Raw genomic sequence first — 17,544 nt, forward strand, 5'->3', positions numbered from 1 at the left:
TTTGAAAATTAATCATTTCTGTCCACTTTCCTCCTTCTTCACAATTTCTCTCTCCAGACCATGTGGAGCTCATCTCATCTCAGTTTTTGCATATGTTACTCTTTCTGCTTGAAACACTTTTCCTCTCCAGATGGCATCAAGGGTGCTCCTACTCAACACCAAAGATTTACTTTACTTTAATGTCACCGCTACAAAGTCACCTGTTCTTGCAACTACCCCTATTAAGATAGCATTCCTATTCTCAGAGGGCACTTAACACTGTATGAAGTTGTTCTATTTGTTTGGGGTTTTTTGTCTTTTCCAAAAAGAATATAAATTCCTTGGAAGGATCTTGTCTACCCCGTTTCTCCAGCACTTAAATTATACTTGGACAGAGTAGGCCCTCTTCAAGTATTTATTGAGTACATGGATTGCAAGTGGTACAAAGTGAGACTAAAATGTATCACTGGTAGACAAAACTTCTGAGAAGCTACCAAAGAAGCCACAGAGAGACTGCGTAGGAGTTACAGTGCCTACCACCTCTAAACCAAAAGGAAACAAAATAATAATTTGCAAACACTTAAATAGTGCTTACTCCATGCCAGGCACTGTTCTAAACATTTTATGTATATATTAACTCATTTTTATTCCTCAGAATAAATAGGTTTTTCACTTCTCCTGTTTTTTTTTTTTTTTTTTTGCAGGTGAGTAATGTGAAGCACACAGGTTAACTTGCCCAGGGTTACTGTAGTTAATGATAGACTTAAAATTTGAACCCTGGCAGTGAACACTTTTTAAAACTACTATTTGATACTGCCTCTCCAAAAAAGCTGAGTGGTTGGCAGCATGGCCCCGCTAAGGCTTCTCTGTGACCGTAAAAAAAAAGTCTATCGACTTAAAATAACTGGAGAGTGGGTAAGAAATAAACGGTACATTTAGCTTCAGTCCACAGTAGTAGTAACATCATTAGTTACTACGTGCGAACATTTTCCATTCTCATCAACTTCTCAGATCCCACAAGATTTCACCTTTGGCCACAAAAACATCCCATTTCACCAACTTAACTTTCTCCCCCAACCCTTATGCCGCCTCATTCCAGTGTTTGTTCATTTAATCTGCTCCAAATCCTGCATCTGCGGCTTTCTAGGGGCCAATGTCAACTCATCTGTGAAATTGCAATAGTATCTGTCTAGTCTCCACACCGCGACAGGACTGAGCAAAGGGTGAAGTGTGAGAGCGGTCTACCGATATTAATTTCTATCACTCTCATGGTTATTTTAAGTATCCTTTTCTCCTCCACACTTCATGAGAAAAAAAACGGAACTTCACGTTCAGAAACGGCCTCCCAAAGCCGCAATGGCTTCTCGCAGCCCGTGGGCCTGCCCCAATCACGCTTTGAGTCTGCGCAGTAGCGACAACCCAAGCCATTTCCCATTTTCTGCCGCCGCGCCTTGATGACGTAATTTTCCTGCGCCTCGGGACGAGCAGCGGCGCGCAAGGAAAAGTCGCGTTCCGTTTTTCCCGCCGATTCTGGTGACTGTGGGGCCGGTGACCCAACACCATGAAGGAAACGCCGCTCTCAAACTGCGAACGCCGCTTCCTACTCCGTGCCATCGAAGAGAAGAAGGTATGGTTTGGTGCCCGCAGAATTGCGCACTGCGTGGGCGCTCGGGTCTCAAGGTGTGGACTCATAGCTGGCCCGCCTGGGCCCGGGGAGCCACTAGGGGAACGGCCGGCACGTTCACCCCATCCCTCAGGCTTTATTTATTTTTTTTCGACAGGTTCTTTTCAAGGCTCCAGTCACCCCAGCAGTTGTCCATGCAGTAGTTTCAACTTTCCTTGTATGGGCGGGGTGGTTAGGATTCCACTTTCCCCCAAGTGCTTAGCCCAGGGCCAGACAAAAAGTAGTTGCTTAAGAAATACTTGTTGAAGGAATAAATTAATGAATGAATTTGTGCTTACAGCGGCTGGATGGCAGACAAACCTATGATTATAGGAACATCAGGATCTCATTTGGAACAGATTACGGATGCTGCATTGTGGAACTTGGAAAAACAAGGTAACAGAATTTAAATGAGATACACATTCAGAAGGGAGAAGTTTGAAAAAAGACCTTATTGACTCGGTTGTTTATAAAGCAGCTAAGAAGTCTGGACAGTATTGTTTGTTTAGCTGACAAAAATAAGTATTTTTTTATGCAAGATTTTTTGATTTTGTGATCACACTTGAACTTTTTAATCATAAACGTATTTTCTGTCACGTATCACATAGTTCTTTCTGACTTCTGTAAATCGTATAGACAACCAGTAGTGATCATATCGAATTTGTTTCTCACACTAATGTAGAGATCTTGAGCATCTTGTCATTAAGTGTACATCCTGCTTGCTTTTTCCTGAGTGACATGAAAATTAGGTTTTCATATATTCGTTTGAAAGTTGTGAGGCTATTTGGTCACATAATGGTGGTGAACTATGCCATGTGAAAACCCTTAAGAAATCTCAAGTTTTCATGCCATCTTGTATCAATAAATACTTGCTTTAGAGGTAAAGGTCACTTGATTTTTTAGAACAATCTGTGGAGTAGTAAACATTGCAATAGGAAGAGAGGTGTTTTTTCTGTCGTGTTTTTAGTTGTACCAATTTATGTTTTATTTCTGTGTATATTATACTTTATGTATTTTTACCTCCTATGATTTATTTGGCTGAGTATGATATTATTCACATTAAGATTGAAACTTGTTATCTGTTTCAGTTTTTTGTTTTGGAAGGAGAGTCTATTTAGTTAATACTTTGTAACTTTATCTTTGCAGAGTTCTTGGACAGGTTTCCTGTGAACTTGTGTCTCCAAAACTCAATCGGGCAACAGAAGGCATTCTTTTTTTTAACCTTGAACTCTCTCAGATGGCCGCTCCAGCTTTCGAACCTGGCAGGTATTTAAATCTTTTTCTTAAGCTGCTTTAGTCGTAGGAGAACCTAACAGCAGTGAGCTTTTGTTTTAATACCTGGGGTTATATTTCATGACATTAGCCCATTCCTATTTTCTTATTATAGGCAGTCAGATCTCTTGGTGAAGTTGAATCGACTCTTGGAAAGATGTCTAAGAAATTCGAAGTGTATAGACACTGAATCTCTCTGTGTTGTTGCTGGTGAAAAGGTGGGGAATATGCCCATAATTCTTAATCTTAGGATGAACACTGTCGATCATGGATCTTGGTATCTATGCTTTTATTCTCAGGACGTTAGTTAACTGTAACTCAGTTTTGTACTGGTTCACTTCAGATGTTCTTGAGTGATACCCTTAGAACTTTGTGCTACCTCTCTCTCTCTGAAGGGACAAAAAGCATTATCTTAAAAGGGTGAAAATAGCAACTTAGATTTTTGTGTAAAAATATTTTGTTCAAAGAACTTGTGGCTTTTTCATATAATCTCTCATCTTATGTTTTCTACATGAGTTCGTAGAAGCAGGTAGTTTTCCTTTTTCATGCAGAACTCAAGAACAGATGAAATCCTTCATTTGGATAGGTTTATCGATTTACACAGGGCCACACCATGTCAGTGGCAGGGATAACTTTGAAAATCTTAATCCCAACAAATTGTGCTGCATTAGGATATTAGAATTTTATTCTTTTTTTTTTTTTGAGACAGAGTCTCCCTCTGTTGCTCAGGCTGGAGTGCAGTGGTGCAATCTCAGCTCACTTTAACCTCTGCCCCCGCTGTTCAAGCGATTCTCCCAGTCAGCTTTCCAAGCAGCTGGAACTACAGGCGCCTGCCACCACGCCCGGCTAATTTTTGTATTTTTAGTAGAGACAGGGTTTCACCAGCAGGCTGATCTTGAACTCCAGACCTCAAGTGATACACCTGCCTTGGCCTCCCAAAGTGCTGGGATTACAGGCGTGAGCTACTGTGCCTGGCCAGAATTTGATTCTTGATTAGGGTATTTTGACAAGCATTTTTATCCCAGAGAAGTCATTTAGCTTTCCATATTCCATACCTAAGTATAATACTTCCTATTTGCATTACCTGTAAGATTATTAAAAATATCACAAAACCTAAAAGTTTAATTTTTTTTTAATTTTTGAAAAATTTCATTATTTTCTCTGAGAGTCAGGGTGACACTCTCATCCCGGCAGGAGTACAGTGGTGTCATTATAGCTTACTGTAATCTTAAACTCCTGGGCTCAAGAGATCCTCTCTCCTTAGCCTCCCGAATAGCTAGGACTATAGGTGCATGCCACTCCACCCAGCTAACAAAAAAACTTTTTTTTTTTTTTTTTTTTTTTGGTAGAGATAGGGTCTTGCTGTGTTGCCCAGGCTGGTCTCGAACTCCTAGGCTCAAGCAATTCTGCCACCTTGACCTCCCAAAATGCTGGGATTACAGGTATAAGCCACTGTGCCTGGCCTAGAGTTTGTGGTTTTTAACAGACATGATAAAAATGTAATTAGATTTGAGGTTAGGAAAATCTTAGTGTTACATGTTAGAGTGGTTCTATTTATTTAAACTATGTGTTCTGTTGTTAAATGACTCACATAGTATTTCAGATGTTTGGCTTAAATTTTCTAAAATATATTTTTTGTTGACAAAGTAGAAGGAGTAACTGCATGTTTTAACAGCAAGAAACAATAATTTGTACAAATGTTACTTTTCCTGATAAATAGCCACCGGTTGTAATCAGTTAGGATTTATTTTTATTTTAAATTCACTATCAGGTTTGGCAAATACGTGTAGACCTACATTTATTAAATCATGATGGAAATATTATTGATGCTGCCAGCATTGCTGCAATCGTGGCCTTATGTCACTTCCGAAGACCTGATGTCTCTGTCCAAGGAGATGAAGTAACACTGGTAAGCTCGTATGTGAACCAGGATCCTTGATATGAATGAATGAGGAGGGTCCTAAATGTGCAGGCAACTTGTTTTTAGTGAAGTTATGTTGTAGATGGCAATTGGGTAGGTTCTAAAAATTTGTAAGACTAAAACTGCATATGGTCAAAATTGCCCTGGAAATCTCTTAACAGTTCCTCTATTGAAACATTTGTCAGTAAGAACATACCCTAGCCTGGTTTTCCAGAATAGAATTAGATGACTTTTGAATTGAACATTAGATGAAGTGGTTGACTTACGTTTAGGGGCCATATGTGTGAAAAATATGTGAATCTCAGCACAGTGAGATGCTTACCTGCAGGAGGCATGCAATAGCTGAAAAGCACTGAGGAATCAGCAGGTTCATATTTGTCTCCAGGACTTTTGTTTATTAGGCAAAGAGATGACAAAAGTCCATCAGAAATACGTGGAGGGCTTGTTAAAACATATTGCCAGACTCTACTCCCAAAGTAAAACAGGGCTAGGACTTAAGATTTTGTACTTCTAACTTTGAGTTCTTAGGTAATACTGATGTTGCTGGTCCAGGGAGCACATTTTGAAAACCATTGACCTACGTTGTCTTTATCTTTTGTTCTGAGTATGTCAGTTTTGATTATATAAATTACATGCTAGAATAATGAAAGTGCACTATAGTTGTAGTTTGAATCCTGAAGTTGCAAAAAGATACATCAGATGCCCAGATTTTCTAAGCAATGATTCATAATTTTGATTTTAGGCAGTAGACTGAAGCAGAACCATTAAAAAGTGAGAAATAACAGTAGAGATAATATTAACAGTAGAGATAATATTCTTTTAGAGGAGGGAGTTTATATAAGGAAGTGAAAAAAAGCAGAAAGCGATTACTACACTTGAAAAATCAATTAAAGAATACTGTGGTGTTATTGCTAGTGGGAATGTAAAATGGTACAGCCATGTTGGAAAAGTTTGGCAGCTTAAGTTTTAAGTGTAGACAGCATTCTATATTCAGAAAAATAGCAATAGAAGAAAATACTCTTTTTTTTTTTTTTTTTTTTGAGACTAGGTCTCACTCCATTGTCCAGGCTGGGGTGCAGTGGCGTGATCTCGGCTCACTGTAACCTCTGCCTCCTGGACTTAAGCAATCCTCCCACCTCAGTCTCCTGAGTAGCGGGGACTACAGGTATGTGCCACCCGCTTGACTAATTTTTTGTATCTTTTGTAGAGATACGGTTTCACCAAATTGCCCAGGCTGGTCTCGAACTCCTGGGCTCAAGTGATCCTCCCACCTCGGCCTCCCAAAGTGTTGGGATTACAGGCATGAGTCATCATGCCCAGCTGAAAACACTCTCTTATATGTACATCTTTCAGCAGGTTTGACCTCGTAATTTTTTTTTTTCTTTTGAGACAAAGTTTCACCCCTGTTGCCCAGGCTGGAGTACAATGGCGTGATCTTGGCTCACTGCAGCCACCGCCTCCCGGGTTCAAGCGATTCTCCTGCCTCAGCCTCCCAAGTAGCTGCGATTACAGGCATGTGCAACCACGCCTGGCTAATTTTGTATTTTTACAAAGGGTTTCTCCATGTTGGTCAGGCTGGTCTCGAACTCCCAACCTCGCCCACATCGGCCTTCCAAAGTGCTGGGATTACAGACGTGAGCCGCCTACCCCAGCCGACCTTATAATAAAACAAATTGCAATGGCTTAAAATTAGAAAAAAAAAAAATTCCAGCAATTCCATGCCTAAGAATCTACAGGAGGAATAAGAGCTTATTATGTTCAGAGACTTGAATTCAAATGTTCATAGCATCATTTATTAGCCAGAAACTGGAAACAATCCAAATGTCCAGCTGGTGAATAGATAAACAAAATGTCATCATACAAATAATGGAATACTGTTCAGTAATGAAAAGAACTACTGATAAATGCTGCAAGGTGCATGAAACATGCTAAGTTGAAAGAAGCCAGGTGCAAAACATTACAATTTTTTTTTCCATTTATGTAGAATGCTCAGAAAGTCAGATTTATAGAGACAGAAATAAGATAGATCAGTGATTCCTTGGGGCTAGGGTGGGAGTACACCAGACTCCTACAGACTACAGACAGATTCAAAGGCATTTTGGGGAGTAATGGAAATGTTGAAAAACTAGATTGTGGGCCGGGCGCGGTAGCTCACGCTTGTAATCCCAGCACTTTGGGAGGCTGAGGCGGGCGGATCACGAGGTCAGGAGATTGAGACCACGGTGAAACCCCGTCTCTACTGAAAATACAAAAAATTAGCCGGGCATGGTGGCAGGCGCCTGTAGTCCCAGCTACTCAGAGAGGCTGAGGCAGGAGAATGGTGTGAACCTGGGAAGCGGAGCTTGCAGTGAGCTGAGATTGCGCCACTGCACTCCAGCCTGGGCGACAGAGTGAGACTCCGTCTCAAAAAAAAAGAAAAACTAGATTGTGGTGATGGGTCCGTAAATGTATCCATAACTATACATTTACTAAAAATTGAATCATATACTTAAAATGAGTGGATTTTGGCTGGGCGTGGTGGCTCACACCTGTAATTCCAGCACGTTGGGAGGCCAAGGTGGGTAGATCACCTAAGGTCGGGAGTTCGAGACCAGCCTGACCAACATGGAGAAACCCCATCTCTACTAAAAATACAAAATTAGCCGGGCGTGGTGGCACATGCCTGTAATCCCAGCTACTCGGGAGGCTGACACAGGACAATCGCATGAGCCCAGGAGGCGGAGGTTGCAGTGAGCTGAGATCGCGCCATTGCACTCCAGCCTGGGCAACAAGAGTGAAACTTCGTCTCCAAAAAAAAAGAGTGGATTTTATGGGATGTAAATTATGTGTCAGTAAATTTTTGAAAAAGCTTTTTGAAAAAGTTGTACAGTTTGAGGAACATGAGTGGCAAAATCTGGTAATTATTAATATAAAAGAAGTTATTTGGGTACTCAAAGGAATAAAGGAACTTCATTTTTTAGTATTTGATGTGCAAGATGATTTTTTTGGATGTTCGTAACTTAGTGACTGTAATTATTAAACATTTCTTTTGAAACAGTATACACCTGAAGAGCGTGATCCTGTACCGTTAAGTATCCACCACATGCCCATTTGTGTCAGTTTTGCCTTTTTCCAGCAAGGGTAAGCCTCGCCTTATTATGGGCCAAAATTACAAATGCAGCTAGGAATTTTATTGCTCTACTCAAGTATGTCATGTTAATATTAAACAAACACTTCCCTTAATATGAAAGCACCTTATATTTCCTTTCTTTCTTTGTAAGGGCATTAGTTGGCAAAGAGCTTTCTCAATAGAAGTAACAAAACTCTTACACTATGATGAAGATACTTCCCAACATTTTTCTTTTCATGGCATACTTACAAATTTAGGAATTTACTATGGCATGGTAGTGTTTTATGTTTCCTAAGGATGTACAGGGGTTAAGAGAATTACATGCTAGGCTCTAATTTGGGACAGTGGGGTGAGAATTACTGTGGGTTACTGGAAGATGGGGAACTTTGGAGCATATTAGATGGAGTAGTTCTAGGAGTTGGTTACAAGGGGGGATGGTTCACAAACTGGAAGAAAAAAATCCGATGTTCTTCAGTTTTCCAGCATTTTCTTTACTTAACTGCTAAATCCTCCTGTGGCAGAAAACTTGGAGTTTTTCAGGTCCATTTAATGGTGCTTTCAGATGAAAACTTGAGCCTTAAATTCCTTTAGAAACAAGGGAAGATAAAAATATTTCACACAGTGTTGTGCACAAGGACTAGAGAAAAACTTTCAAGTTTTAGTGACTGTAAGTGTAGAGTTTTATCAGAGGAAAATGGGCCAGCATTGTCCAGTAGAAATAAAATGTGAACCATATATATAATTTTCTTATTTTCCTTTTTTTTTTTTTTGAGATGAGGTCTGGCTTTGTTGCCCAAGTTGGAGTACAGCAGTGCGATTTTTGCTCATTACAACCTCTGCTTTCTGGGCTCAAGCAATTCTTCAGCCTCAGCCTTCCGAGTAGTTGAGACTACAGGCATGCACCACCATGCCTCGCTAATTTTTGTATTTTTTTGTAAAAAAGAGGTTTTGCCATATTGCCCAGGCTGGTCTGGAACTCCTGAGTTCAAAAGTGATCTAGCTACCTCAGCCTCCCAAAATGCTGGATTACAGGGATGAGCCACCATGCCTGGCTGTTTCTTTTTCTTTTCTTTTCTTTTTTTTTTTTTTTTAAAGACAAGGTCTCCCTCTGTCACCCAGGCTTGAGTGCAGTGGCGTGAGCATGTTTTATTGCAGCCTCAACCTCTCAGGCTCAAGTGATTCTCCTGCCTCAGCCTCCTGAGTAGCTGGGACCACAGGTGCACACCATGCCCAGCTAATTTCTTTATTTTTTGTAGAGATGGGATTTCACTATGTTGCCCAGGATGGTCTGAAGCTCCTGGGCTCAAGTGATCCGCCCATCTCCACCTCCCAAAGTGCTGGGATTGTAGGCCTGAGCCACCATGCGCAGGCTTTGTTACTTTTTAAATTTTTTTTTATTTTTTTGTGACAGGGTCTCACTCTCACCCAGGCTGCAGTGCAGTGGTGTGATTATAGCTCACTGCAGCCTCCAACTTCTGAGCTCAAGTGATCCTCCCACCTCAACCTTCCAAGTAGCTGAAACTATAGGTGTGTGGCATACCCAGCTAATTAAAAAAATTTTTTTTTGTAGAGACAGGGTCTCCCTTTGTTGCCCAGGCTGGTCCCAAACTCATGAGTTCAAGTGATCCTGCAGTCTTGACCTCCCAAAGTGCTGGGATTACAAGCATGAGCCACCATGCCTGGCCTCATATGTGTAATTTAAAATTTTCCAGTAGTCACATTAAAAAGGTAAAATTAATTTTTATATATTTTAATATGTTTTCATGTTAATGAAATAAAATGATTAATGAAATAATCAGTATTTTGATAATTACTCATGAGATAGTCTACATTCTTTTGTTTCCATTAAGTCTCTGAAATCCACTATTTTACATATTCTGATTACATTTCAAGGGCTCAGTAACCACAGGTGACTATTGGCGAATGTACCGGACAGTGCAGAAATAGACAGTATTTTTTTCATGAGCCATTAGCAGAACGCAGTAGAACTTTGGAGTACAGGACATTAGGGCAACTTTAGGGTTAACCAAATTAACATTATCTAAGTTTTTATTAATGAGCCAGAAGTCATTTAATCAAAGAGATAGCATTAGGTTTAGATTATATATCATTTAAGTAAATCCAACCTGAACTTAATGTGATTTCATTGTAATAACTAGAGATACCCACTTAGCATCCATTTGTGTTCATAAACACAATAATTTTCTTGTCTCTTTCCCCATTTCAGTGACCCAAATCCATAGGCTCAGACCTTTATTCTCTGTTGACTTTATTGATGCCATCTTTTAAAAATTCGTTACCCAGAAGATGGTAAGCATTCAGTCTCAGATTTATTCAGGTCCGTTTAACATTCATTTCAGAACATATTTATTGGTGGATCCCAATGAACGAGAAGAACGTGTGATGGATGGCTTGCTGGTGATTGCCATGAACAAACATCGAGAGATTTGTACTATCCAGTCCAGTGGTGGGATAATGCTACTAAAAGATCAAGTTAGTGCTTTGATTAATGTCCCATTAATAATAGGTTGCTTCTCTTTAGATGCTTTTTCTTTTAACAAAAATCCAATGGGGATACTTCCAGTGATTGATTCTAGGATGTGTTAGAATGTGGTTTCAGTACTGTCACTATTAAATACATTCTGTTGACTGGTGGCTATGAGGTATCCTCCTCCTTCCTACCTTGGTGCTCCCATGTCTGGCCTGCTAGAGTCTGACCGTTCCATCTAGAAGCAGGGTCTAGTGAAGAAAAAGATTTATATCCCTTTTTTTAAAAAAAAAAAAGTGGCTAGGCATGTCGGCTCACGCCTGTAATCCCAGCACTTTGGGAGACCATGGCTGGTGGATCACTTGAGGTCAGGAGTTCAAAACCAGCCTGGCCAACATGGGGAAACCCATCTCTACTAAAAATACAAAATTAGCTGGGTGTGGTGGCTGGCGCATGCCTGTAATCCCAGCTACTTCGGAGGCTGAGGCAGGAGAATCGCTTGAATCTGGGAGGCAGAGGTTGCAGTGAGCTGAGATCATGCCATTGCACTCCAGTCTGGGCAACGAGCAAAATTCTGCCGGAAAAATAAAAAATAAAATAAATAAATAAATATTAGCCGAGCTTGGTGGTGCATGCCTGTGGTCCCGGCCACTTGGGAGGCTGAGGTGGGAGGATTGCTTGAGCCCAGGAGGTGGAGGTTGAGTGAGCTGAGATCGTGTCACTGCATTCTAGCCTGGGCTACGGAATGAGATCCTGTCTCAAAAGCAAATAAAAATTTTTAAACATCCAATAGTAGACATTATGTAAAAAGATAGTTTTACTTTTACTTTTAGAACTACAATTGACAGTAGTTCTGAAACCCAGCTGTATATCAGATTCACATGGGAGCTTTTAGAAACTAGATCTCCATATAGCATACAGTGTAGGTGATTAAAAGCTGCTTTAGTTTGAATTCTAGTTCTGCACCCGTACTAGCTGATCTTGGGCAAAAGATTTTATATCTTTGGGTCTCACTTTCTTTATCTGTAAAATAGGGAATGATGTTATTGCCAACACCTTGTTGTTATAAGGATATAAATAGATAAATTGCACAGTGTCTAGCACACATTAAGTGTGCAATAAATGTTAGTTTCTGGTATCATCATCATCTTTACCAGCATCACAAGTACTATCCAGATTTCCCACAGAGAAAGGAAATTAGTGCATCCTGGAGCATGTATGTGTCTGTGGCCTCTTCCATGGTATCTTTTATACTGTTGTGTAAGAAAGTTTTTATGTCTGTTCCCTTAATGTGATAGTCCTTCACATATCTTAAAACAACTTTCACATCTTGCCTTAATCTGTGTTTACATTGTATTCATGTTTGGAAAAGTCAGGCTTAAATTATAAAGGTAGAAAAATTTCATGGTTTTAGTTTCGTTAGAGAAAACCATTTATTGCCTTTAAACAACAGAATTCACTTTTATAAATAGGTTCTGAGATGCAGTAAAATCGCTGGTGTGAAAGTAGCAGAAATTACAGAGCTAATATTGAAAGCTTTGGAGAATGACCAAAAAGTAAGGTAAGTAACTTTTCCAGAACTAAATGGTCTTTTATTTTCATTTTTTAAATTTTTATTATTTTTTTTAGTATAGGCAAGCTTTATTATGCATGAACTTGATTTCACATACGAAGTTAGAATGGCAGTTTCACTTAAAATTGACTCATTAAAAAGTGTAAATACCATGGTATAGATATGTTATCCAAAACTCCAAAAGGTAGTGAAACTGGTAACAGATATTGCTACTCATCTTTGGACGGATACAATAAAAGTATTAATGAATCTGGTTCCCAGACAAGTATGTGTCACTTGCTCCTGTGCCTTAGGGAGGAGAGGATGTTACAACACAAGCATTATTGATGCAGTGACTTGTGGATAGTTGCTCCTTATTAACACTGCTAAAATTAGGTTCACGTTTTTTACTTTGTGTGGGAGCTGGTGATTCTTGTCCTTTTGTTTTATGAGGGATATCTTTCAAAGTGTTGGCATCAAACCCACTTATTGCAAAATGCATCACAGATGGGAATTTAAGTCTGGGTCAAGTCCAGAATTCCAAAACAATAAAGAGGAAAGACCCGCCTAAGAGCAAGAGGTCCTTCATTGCTCCAGACTCCAAGACACAACACAGGGAACAGGAAATGGCCCTAAATGGTCTTTTAATATATTTTTTTCTCTTAAGGATCTTCCTTGAACAAGGGCAACCATATAAATTTCACACTTGATCTTTCCTTATTTGTTAATCTCAATTGAGTATACGACTTAGTGTGTTTTTAGAAAATTGGATTTATTATATTTTCTGCAATTTAAATATAACCTATATTGAAAAATCATGTAAGATTTTTGTTTTTTGAGATGAAGTCTCACTCTGTCGCCTAGGCTATAGTGCATTTGTGCAATCCCAGCTCACTGTAGCCTCTGCCTCATGGCTTCAAGTGATTCTCCTGCCTCAGCCTCCCAAATAGCTGAGATTACAGATGCATACCACCATGCCCGGCTAATTTTTATATTTTTAGTAGGGAGGGGTTTCGCCGTGTTGGCCAGGCCGGTCTCAAACTCCTGACCTCAGGTGATCCACCCCCCGGGCCTCCCAAAATATTAGGATTACAGGTGTGAACCACCGTGCCTGGAGACATAAGATTTTTCTTTAGCAGTTAACATTTTCTTAGGATAAAAATAATCTAGTAACTCAAATTAATGGAAGGAAACAGGTTGATTTCCATCTCTACCTCTTACTGTGCTATCTTAAGCAAGATACATAACCCAGCATTTCAGTGTCCTCTTCTATAATATGGGATATTAACACTACCTGGTAGGGCTGATTTGAGGGTTAGAGAATAGTATATTTTAAGCACCTAGCACATGGTCTGGCACATGGTTTAATAAATGATTATGCTAACTATTTATTGTTGTTAGGCATAATAAATTGGTGAGGTTAAGTTAGATAAACTCTCTTCCAATATTTTTCATCCACCAAAGGATAAAATAATAGTTTTTTTTCCCTTCCTGTCTTCTATCCAATCTGTTACCTTCCTCCCCCTTCCTTCCTACCAAAAAAACCCCCACATACAGGAAAGAAGGTGGAAAGTTTGGTTTTGCAGAGTCTATAGCAAATCAAAGGATCACAGCGTTTAAAATGGAAAAGGCCCCTATTGATACCTCGGATGTAGAAGAAAAAGCAGAAGAAATCATTGCTGAAGCAGAACCTCCTTCAGAAGTGTATCTTTATTTGGTGGCTTTTGCAGTAACAAGATTCATAACACTTGGCATTATAATATTAGGCTATATGAAGGATGTGTATACTGAAATTAGTTTTTGTAAACACTAGTTTGTTAGAGAAAACACTTAAAATACAAGATAGAGATGTGAGTCATATTCTGTTGATGGTATAACATTCAGCTTCTCTTCAGTTAGCTTGGAAAAAACAGATTTTGTTTTAAGGACCAATTTAATTTAGTACTATAACTAAAATGTTGAGAATCTGTCTCTTCACATTTCTTATTAATTGCATCCATAAAATCTTGCCTGAGTTTTTTTTCTTCTTCATTGTTCAGCCATCCATAGTGTAGCTATATTAAGTTTTTTTTCCCCTAGGAACTTGAGGCACACTTGAATCAGTCTTACAAGAAGAAAACTTTCATTCTCATCTTCAGCAGTCCATCAAATAACAATGTTTTTGTTACCCAGTTTTCTTAACTTGTTAAGTGTTTCTACACCTGTGCTATGGACTCCTGGAACTGCCCAAATTGGAGAGGGAGTAGAAAACTCCTGGGGTGATCTTGAAGACTCTGAGAAGGAAGATGATGAAGGCAGGGGTGATGAAGCTATCATTCTTGATAGTATAAAAATGGACACTGGAGTAGAAGTCTCTGATATTGGAAGCCAAGGTAGGTGACATTTTATGGCACACTTATTACTATATATTACATATATAGTATTACCATATAGTTATATATATAATAATGCATAAGTGTATATATTATCACTATATATAGTAATATATAGCATATTAGCTATATAAAGATGTATACTAGATAACATACAGGATACTATATAGAGAGAATATAGATATGTAGTTATATATAGGGATGTAAGTATTGCATTTTTAGAGGGGCTAAATATTGTGATTTAAATTTCAACTAAATTATTGTGGCTAACTGCAATACTAATGCTACTTTCTAAAAGAATATGCATATCTTTGTAGAGTAGTGGTACACTTCGGCATAAAATGATAGTGATATTTTTAAGTAAAAAAATTTTTTTGTGTGTGTATGTATTTGGGTGGGTTTTAAGGAAATGAGTTTCTTGAAGATCTTACTCCTCTGTGCTGTCTTTTTTTTGTAGTTTCTAGACTGAAACAAACAGCCCATCCCATATCATAACATATAATACTGTCTAAATAAAACTTTCTATGATGATAGAAACATTAAGTATCTACACTGGTATAGCAGCCACTAGCCCCACGTGGCTATTGAATGCTTGAAATGTGGCTTGTGTTACTGAGAACTGAATTTTAAATTTTACTTAATACAAAATTAAGCAGCCACATGTGGCTAGTGGCTACCATACTAGACATCGCAGTATTAGAACATAAAAAAATTCTATAAGTGACTAGAATACTGGTAGTCCTAGACGTTTCTTGCATTCTGAAAGCCATAGAACTGAAGAAGTTGTTTTTATGTATGCTTATTTCTACTTTTAAAAAAAAAGCAAATTCTTGCTGGTCTACTAGAATGACTTATTTTCTTACGTGGTAAGAACAGAAATCCTACAAGGAACTGGGAGCTAGGCTGGCAGGGAAAATTGAAGGTGATATGTTTAGTAGGAATGTAATGCAGATACTTCTGTTTTCAAAGAGAGAAAGTATTGCTTATGAACATTACCAGAGCTTGGGCTTTTTGTTTTTTTACTTAAGTAAATAGGTAAGGAAAAAATTTCCCATTGATTGGGACCCTTACTCAAATTTCCCAGTGGTTACTTCTATTTGGTATTATTCTCCCAGAACTTGTTCCAGGTATTTATTTACTCTGTGCAGTGATGTAAGCTAATGCTGCATAGACTTGTATAGCATTGAATATAACTAGTTGGTTTAACAATTCTCGTATTGTTGAAGATGTAAGTTGTTTCCATTTTTTCCACTGTTAACAATATCCTTGCACTTGCATATACCTCTTATGTTTGTTTAGTGTATTCTTCTAACAGTGAATAATATTTTCAACTGAATATAATGAAGGTGGACCTAAGAATTGGAAAAATGGAGCAGGTACAGCCTTCCTAAAGCATGTGAAGAAAGGGAGAAACTAATTGAAAACTAAAAATACAAATAATGGATATGGGTTAATTCACATTTTATGTATATCATTAACTAATGATCAGGAGAAAAATGGGCAAAATACATGGAGCAGTTCTCAAAGTATACAATGGCCAGTAATATTTTTCATGGTCAGCCCTGATAGTAATACAAATAAAATCCAAAGAAAAATGACATTGCATTTTTTGTTACTGTATTTTGGGCAGTATTAAAAACACCAGCAATGCCAAAGGTATATGGGAAATGGGTTCTTTTATTTCTTGGAATGTAAACTGGAACTATTTCTGGAGGAATAGAGTAGCACAAACAATTCACTTGTCTCTACAAAAGATGCTATATAGATTTCCCCCTAGCTTTTCTATTATGACATGTACCAAATTGTCACACCGTTCAAGCACCTGTAGGAAATAAGAGTTTAAAGAAACAAATGTTACAGATGAGTTCTAGAGTGCTCTAAGAAGCTGATTTAAAGAGAAGAGTAAGCCTCCACCAGAGTTTTATTTTTAATTTATTTTTTGGGATGGAGTCTTGCTCTGTCACCCAGACTGGAGTGCAGTGGCACTGCAACCTCCACCTCCCTGGGTTCAAGTGATTCTCATGCCTCACCATGCCTGGCTAATTTTTCTATTTTTAATAGAGATGGGGTTTCACCATGTTGGCCAGACTGGACTCGAGTTCCTGACCTCAGGTGATCCACCTGCCTCAGCCTACCAAAATGTGGGTATTAAAAGTGTGAGCCACCACGCCCAGCCCCAGAAATAAGAGTTTTAGAACATCTGATAGAAATAAACTCATGTAGAAATAAATTTTGCAAGAGATTGCTTAACTTTTTTTTTTTTTTTAATAAAAAAACAAAGATGCTCCCATAATACTGTCAGATAGTGAAGAAGAAGAAATGATCATTTTGGAACCAGACAAGACTCCAAAGAAAATAAGGTAACAAATTTCTGGTTTATTTCAAATGTATACATATACTCAACACTTCTAGAGGTTTGCTCTCTGGTTTTACTCTCATCTTGCCACATGACTATAAACAAAAAGACATCCCTTTTTCATCAGGGATCCATCTGTTCTGTGATTTCTTTGCCTTGTGATTTATAAAAATTAGGACCTAAATCTATAATATAAACTCTTTGGATGCCAGTCTTACTCATAGCTGACACATTTTATATCCTATTGGAAAACTAAGAAATGCCTCTTATTTCAATAATCCAAAACTTAACAAGCACACTCTTAGTAAATTCTTACTTGGCTTTATTCACAGAACACAGACCACCAGTGCAAAACAAGAAAAAGCACCAAATAAAAAGCCAGTGAAAAGAAGAAAAAAGAAGAGAGCTGCCAATTAAAGCTAACAGTTGTATATTTGTATATATAACTATTAAAAGGGATATTTATTCCATTCTAAGAACCCTGGGTATTTTTTATTCACAAATCCATTATAAAATCTAGCAGGATTTTAAACATAGTTTTTTGGTTTTAATGTTGTGCTTTAAAATAATAAATCTTCTGGAGCATTTCTCGTCTGTTAATTTGCATATAAGCTTCCCACCCTCTTCCGTTCCCAACCTCTGTTGAGTTTACCTCGCAAAACCTAAACAGTTTTACAAAGAGCGAAAAAGTCTGGGGATCTCTACTCTATCTATCTATCTATCTATCTCTGAATACTGTATTCAGATCTGCTTAGATTATGCCCAAATCAGTAAATTGATCCAGTTGCTTAGGAAAATGAATGTCAGAATTTGAGGGTCTGTTTTCCTAAAC

General features: G+C 38.4%; 1 protein-coding gene across 1 annotated transcript; it reads left to right on the forward strand.

Moving 5' to 3' along the window:
- Positions 1-1,438: 1,438 nt before the first annotated feature.
- Positions 1,439-17,171, forward strand: EXOSC9 (exosome component 9). Its single transcript, XM_032146665.2, has 12 exons — positions 1,439-1,606; positions 1,944-2,038; positions 2,789-2,908; positions 3,030-3,132; positions 4,686-4,823; positions 7,873-7,955; positions 10,305-10,437; positions 11,905-11,993; positions 13,542-13,688; positions 14,175-14,356; positions 16,638-16,716; positions 17,045-17,171. Exons 1-12 carry the CDS (start codon positions 1,541-1,543, stop codon positions 17,127-17,129), a joined length of 1,320 nt encoding a protein of 439 aa, XP_032002556.1. The 5' UTR covers positions 1,439-1,540; the 3' UTR covers positions 17,130-17,171.
- Positions 17,172-17,544: the final 373 nt, after the last annotated feature.

The sequence above is a fragment of the Hylobates moloch genome, unplaced genomic scaffold (genome assembly GCF_009828535.3).
Source record: "Hylobates moloch isolate HMO894 unplaced genomic scaffold, HMol_V3 SCAFFOLD_3, whole genome shotgun sequence".
Lineage (NCBI taxonomy): Eukaryota > Metazoa > Chordata > Mammalia > Primates > Hylobatidae > Hylobates > Hylobates moloch.

Excerpts from the sequence above, each read along its gene's own strand:
- EXOSC9 (XM_032146665.2), top strand. The coding sequence starts at position 1,541 with ATGAAGGAAACGCCGCTCTCAAACTGCGAACGCCGCTTCCTACTCCGT. Across the intron at positions 3,133-4,685 it reads GTGTTGTTGCTGGTGAAAAG|GTTTGGCAAATACGTGTAGA; the intron begins GTGGGGAATATG and ends ATTCACTATCAG. Across the intron at positions 11,994-13,541 it reads GAGAATGACCAAAAAGTAAG|GAAAGAAGGTGGAAAGTTTG; the intron begins GTAAGTAACTTT and ends CCCCACATACAG.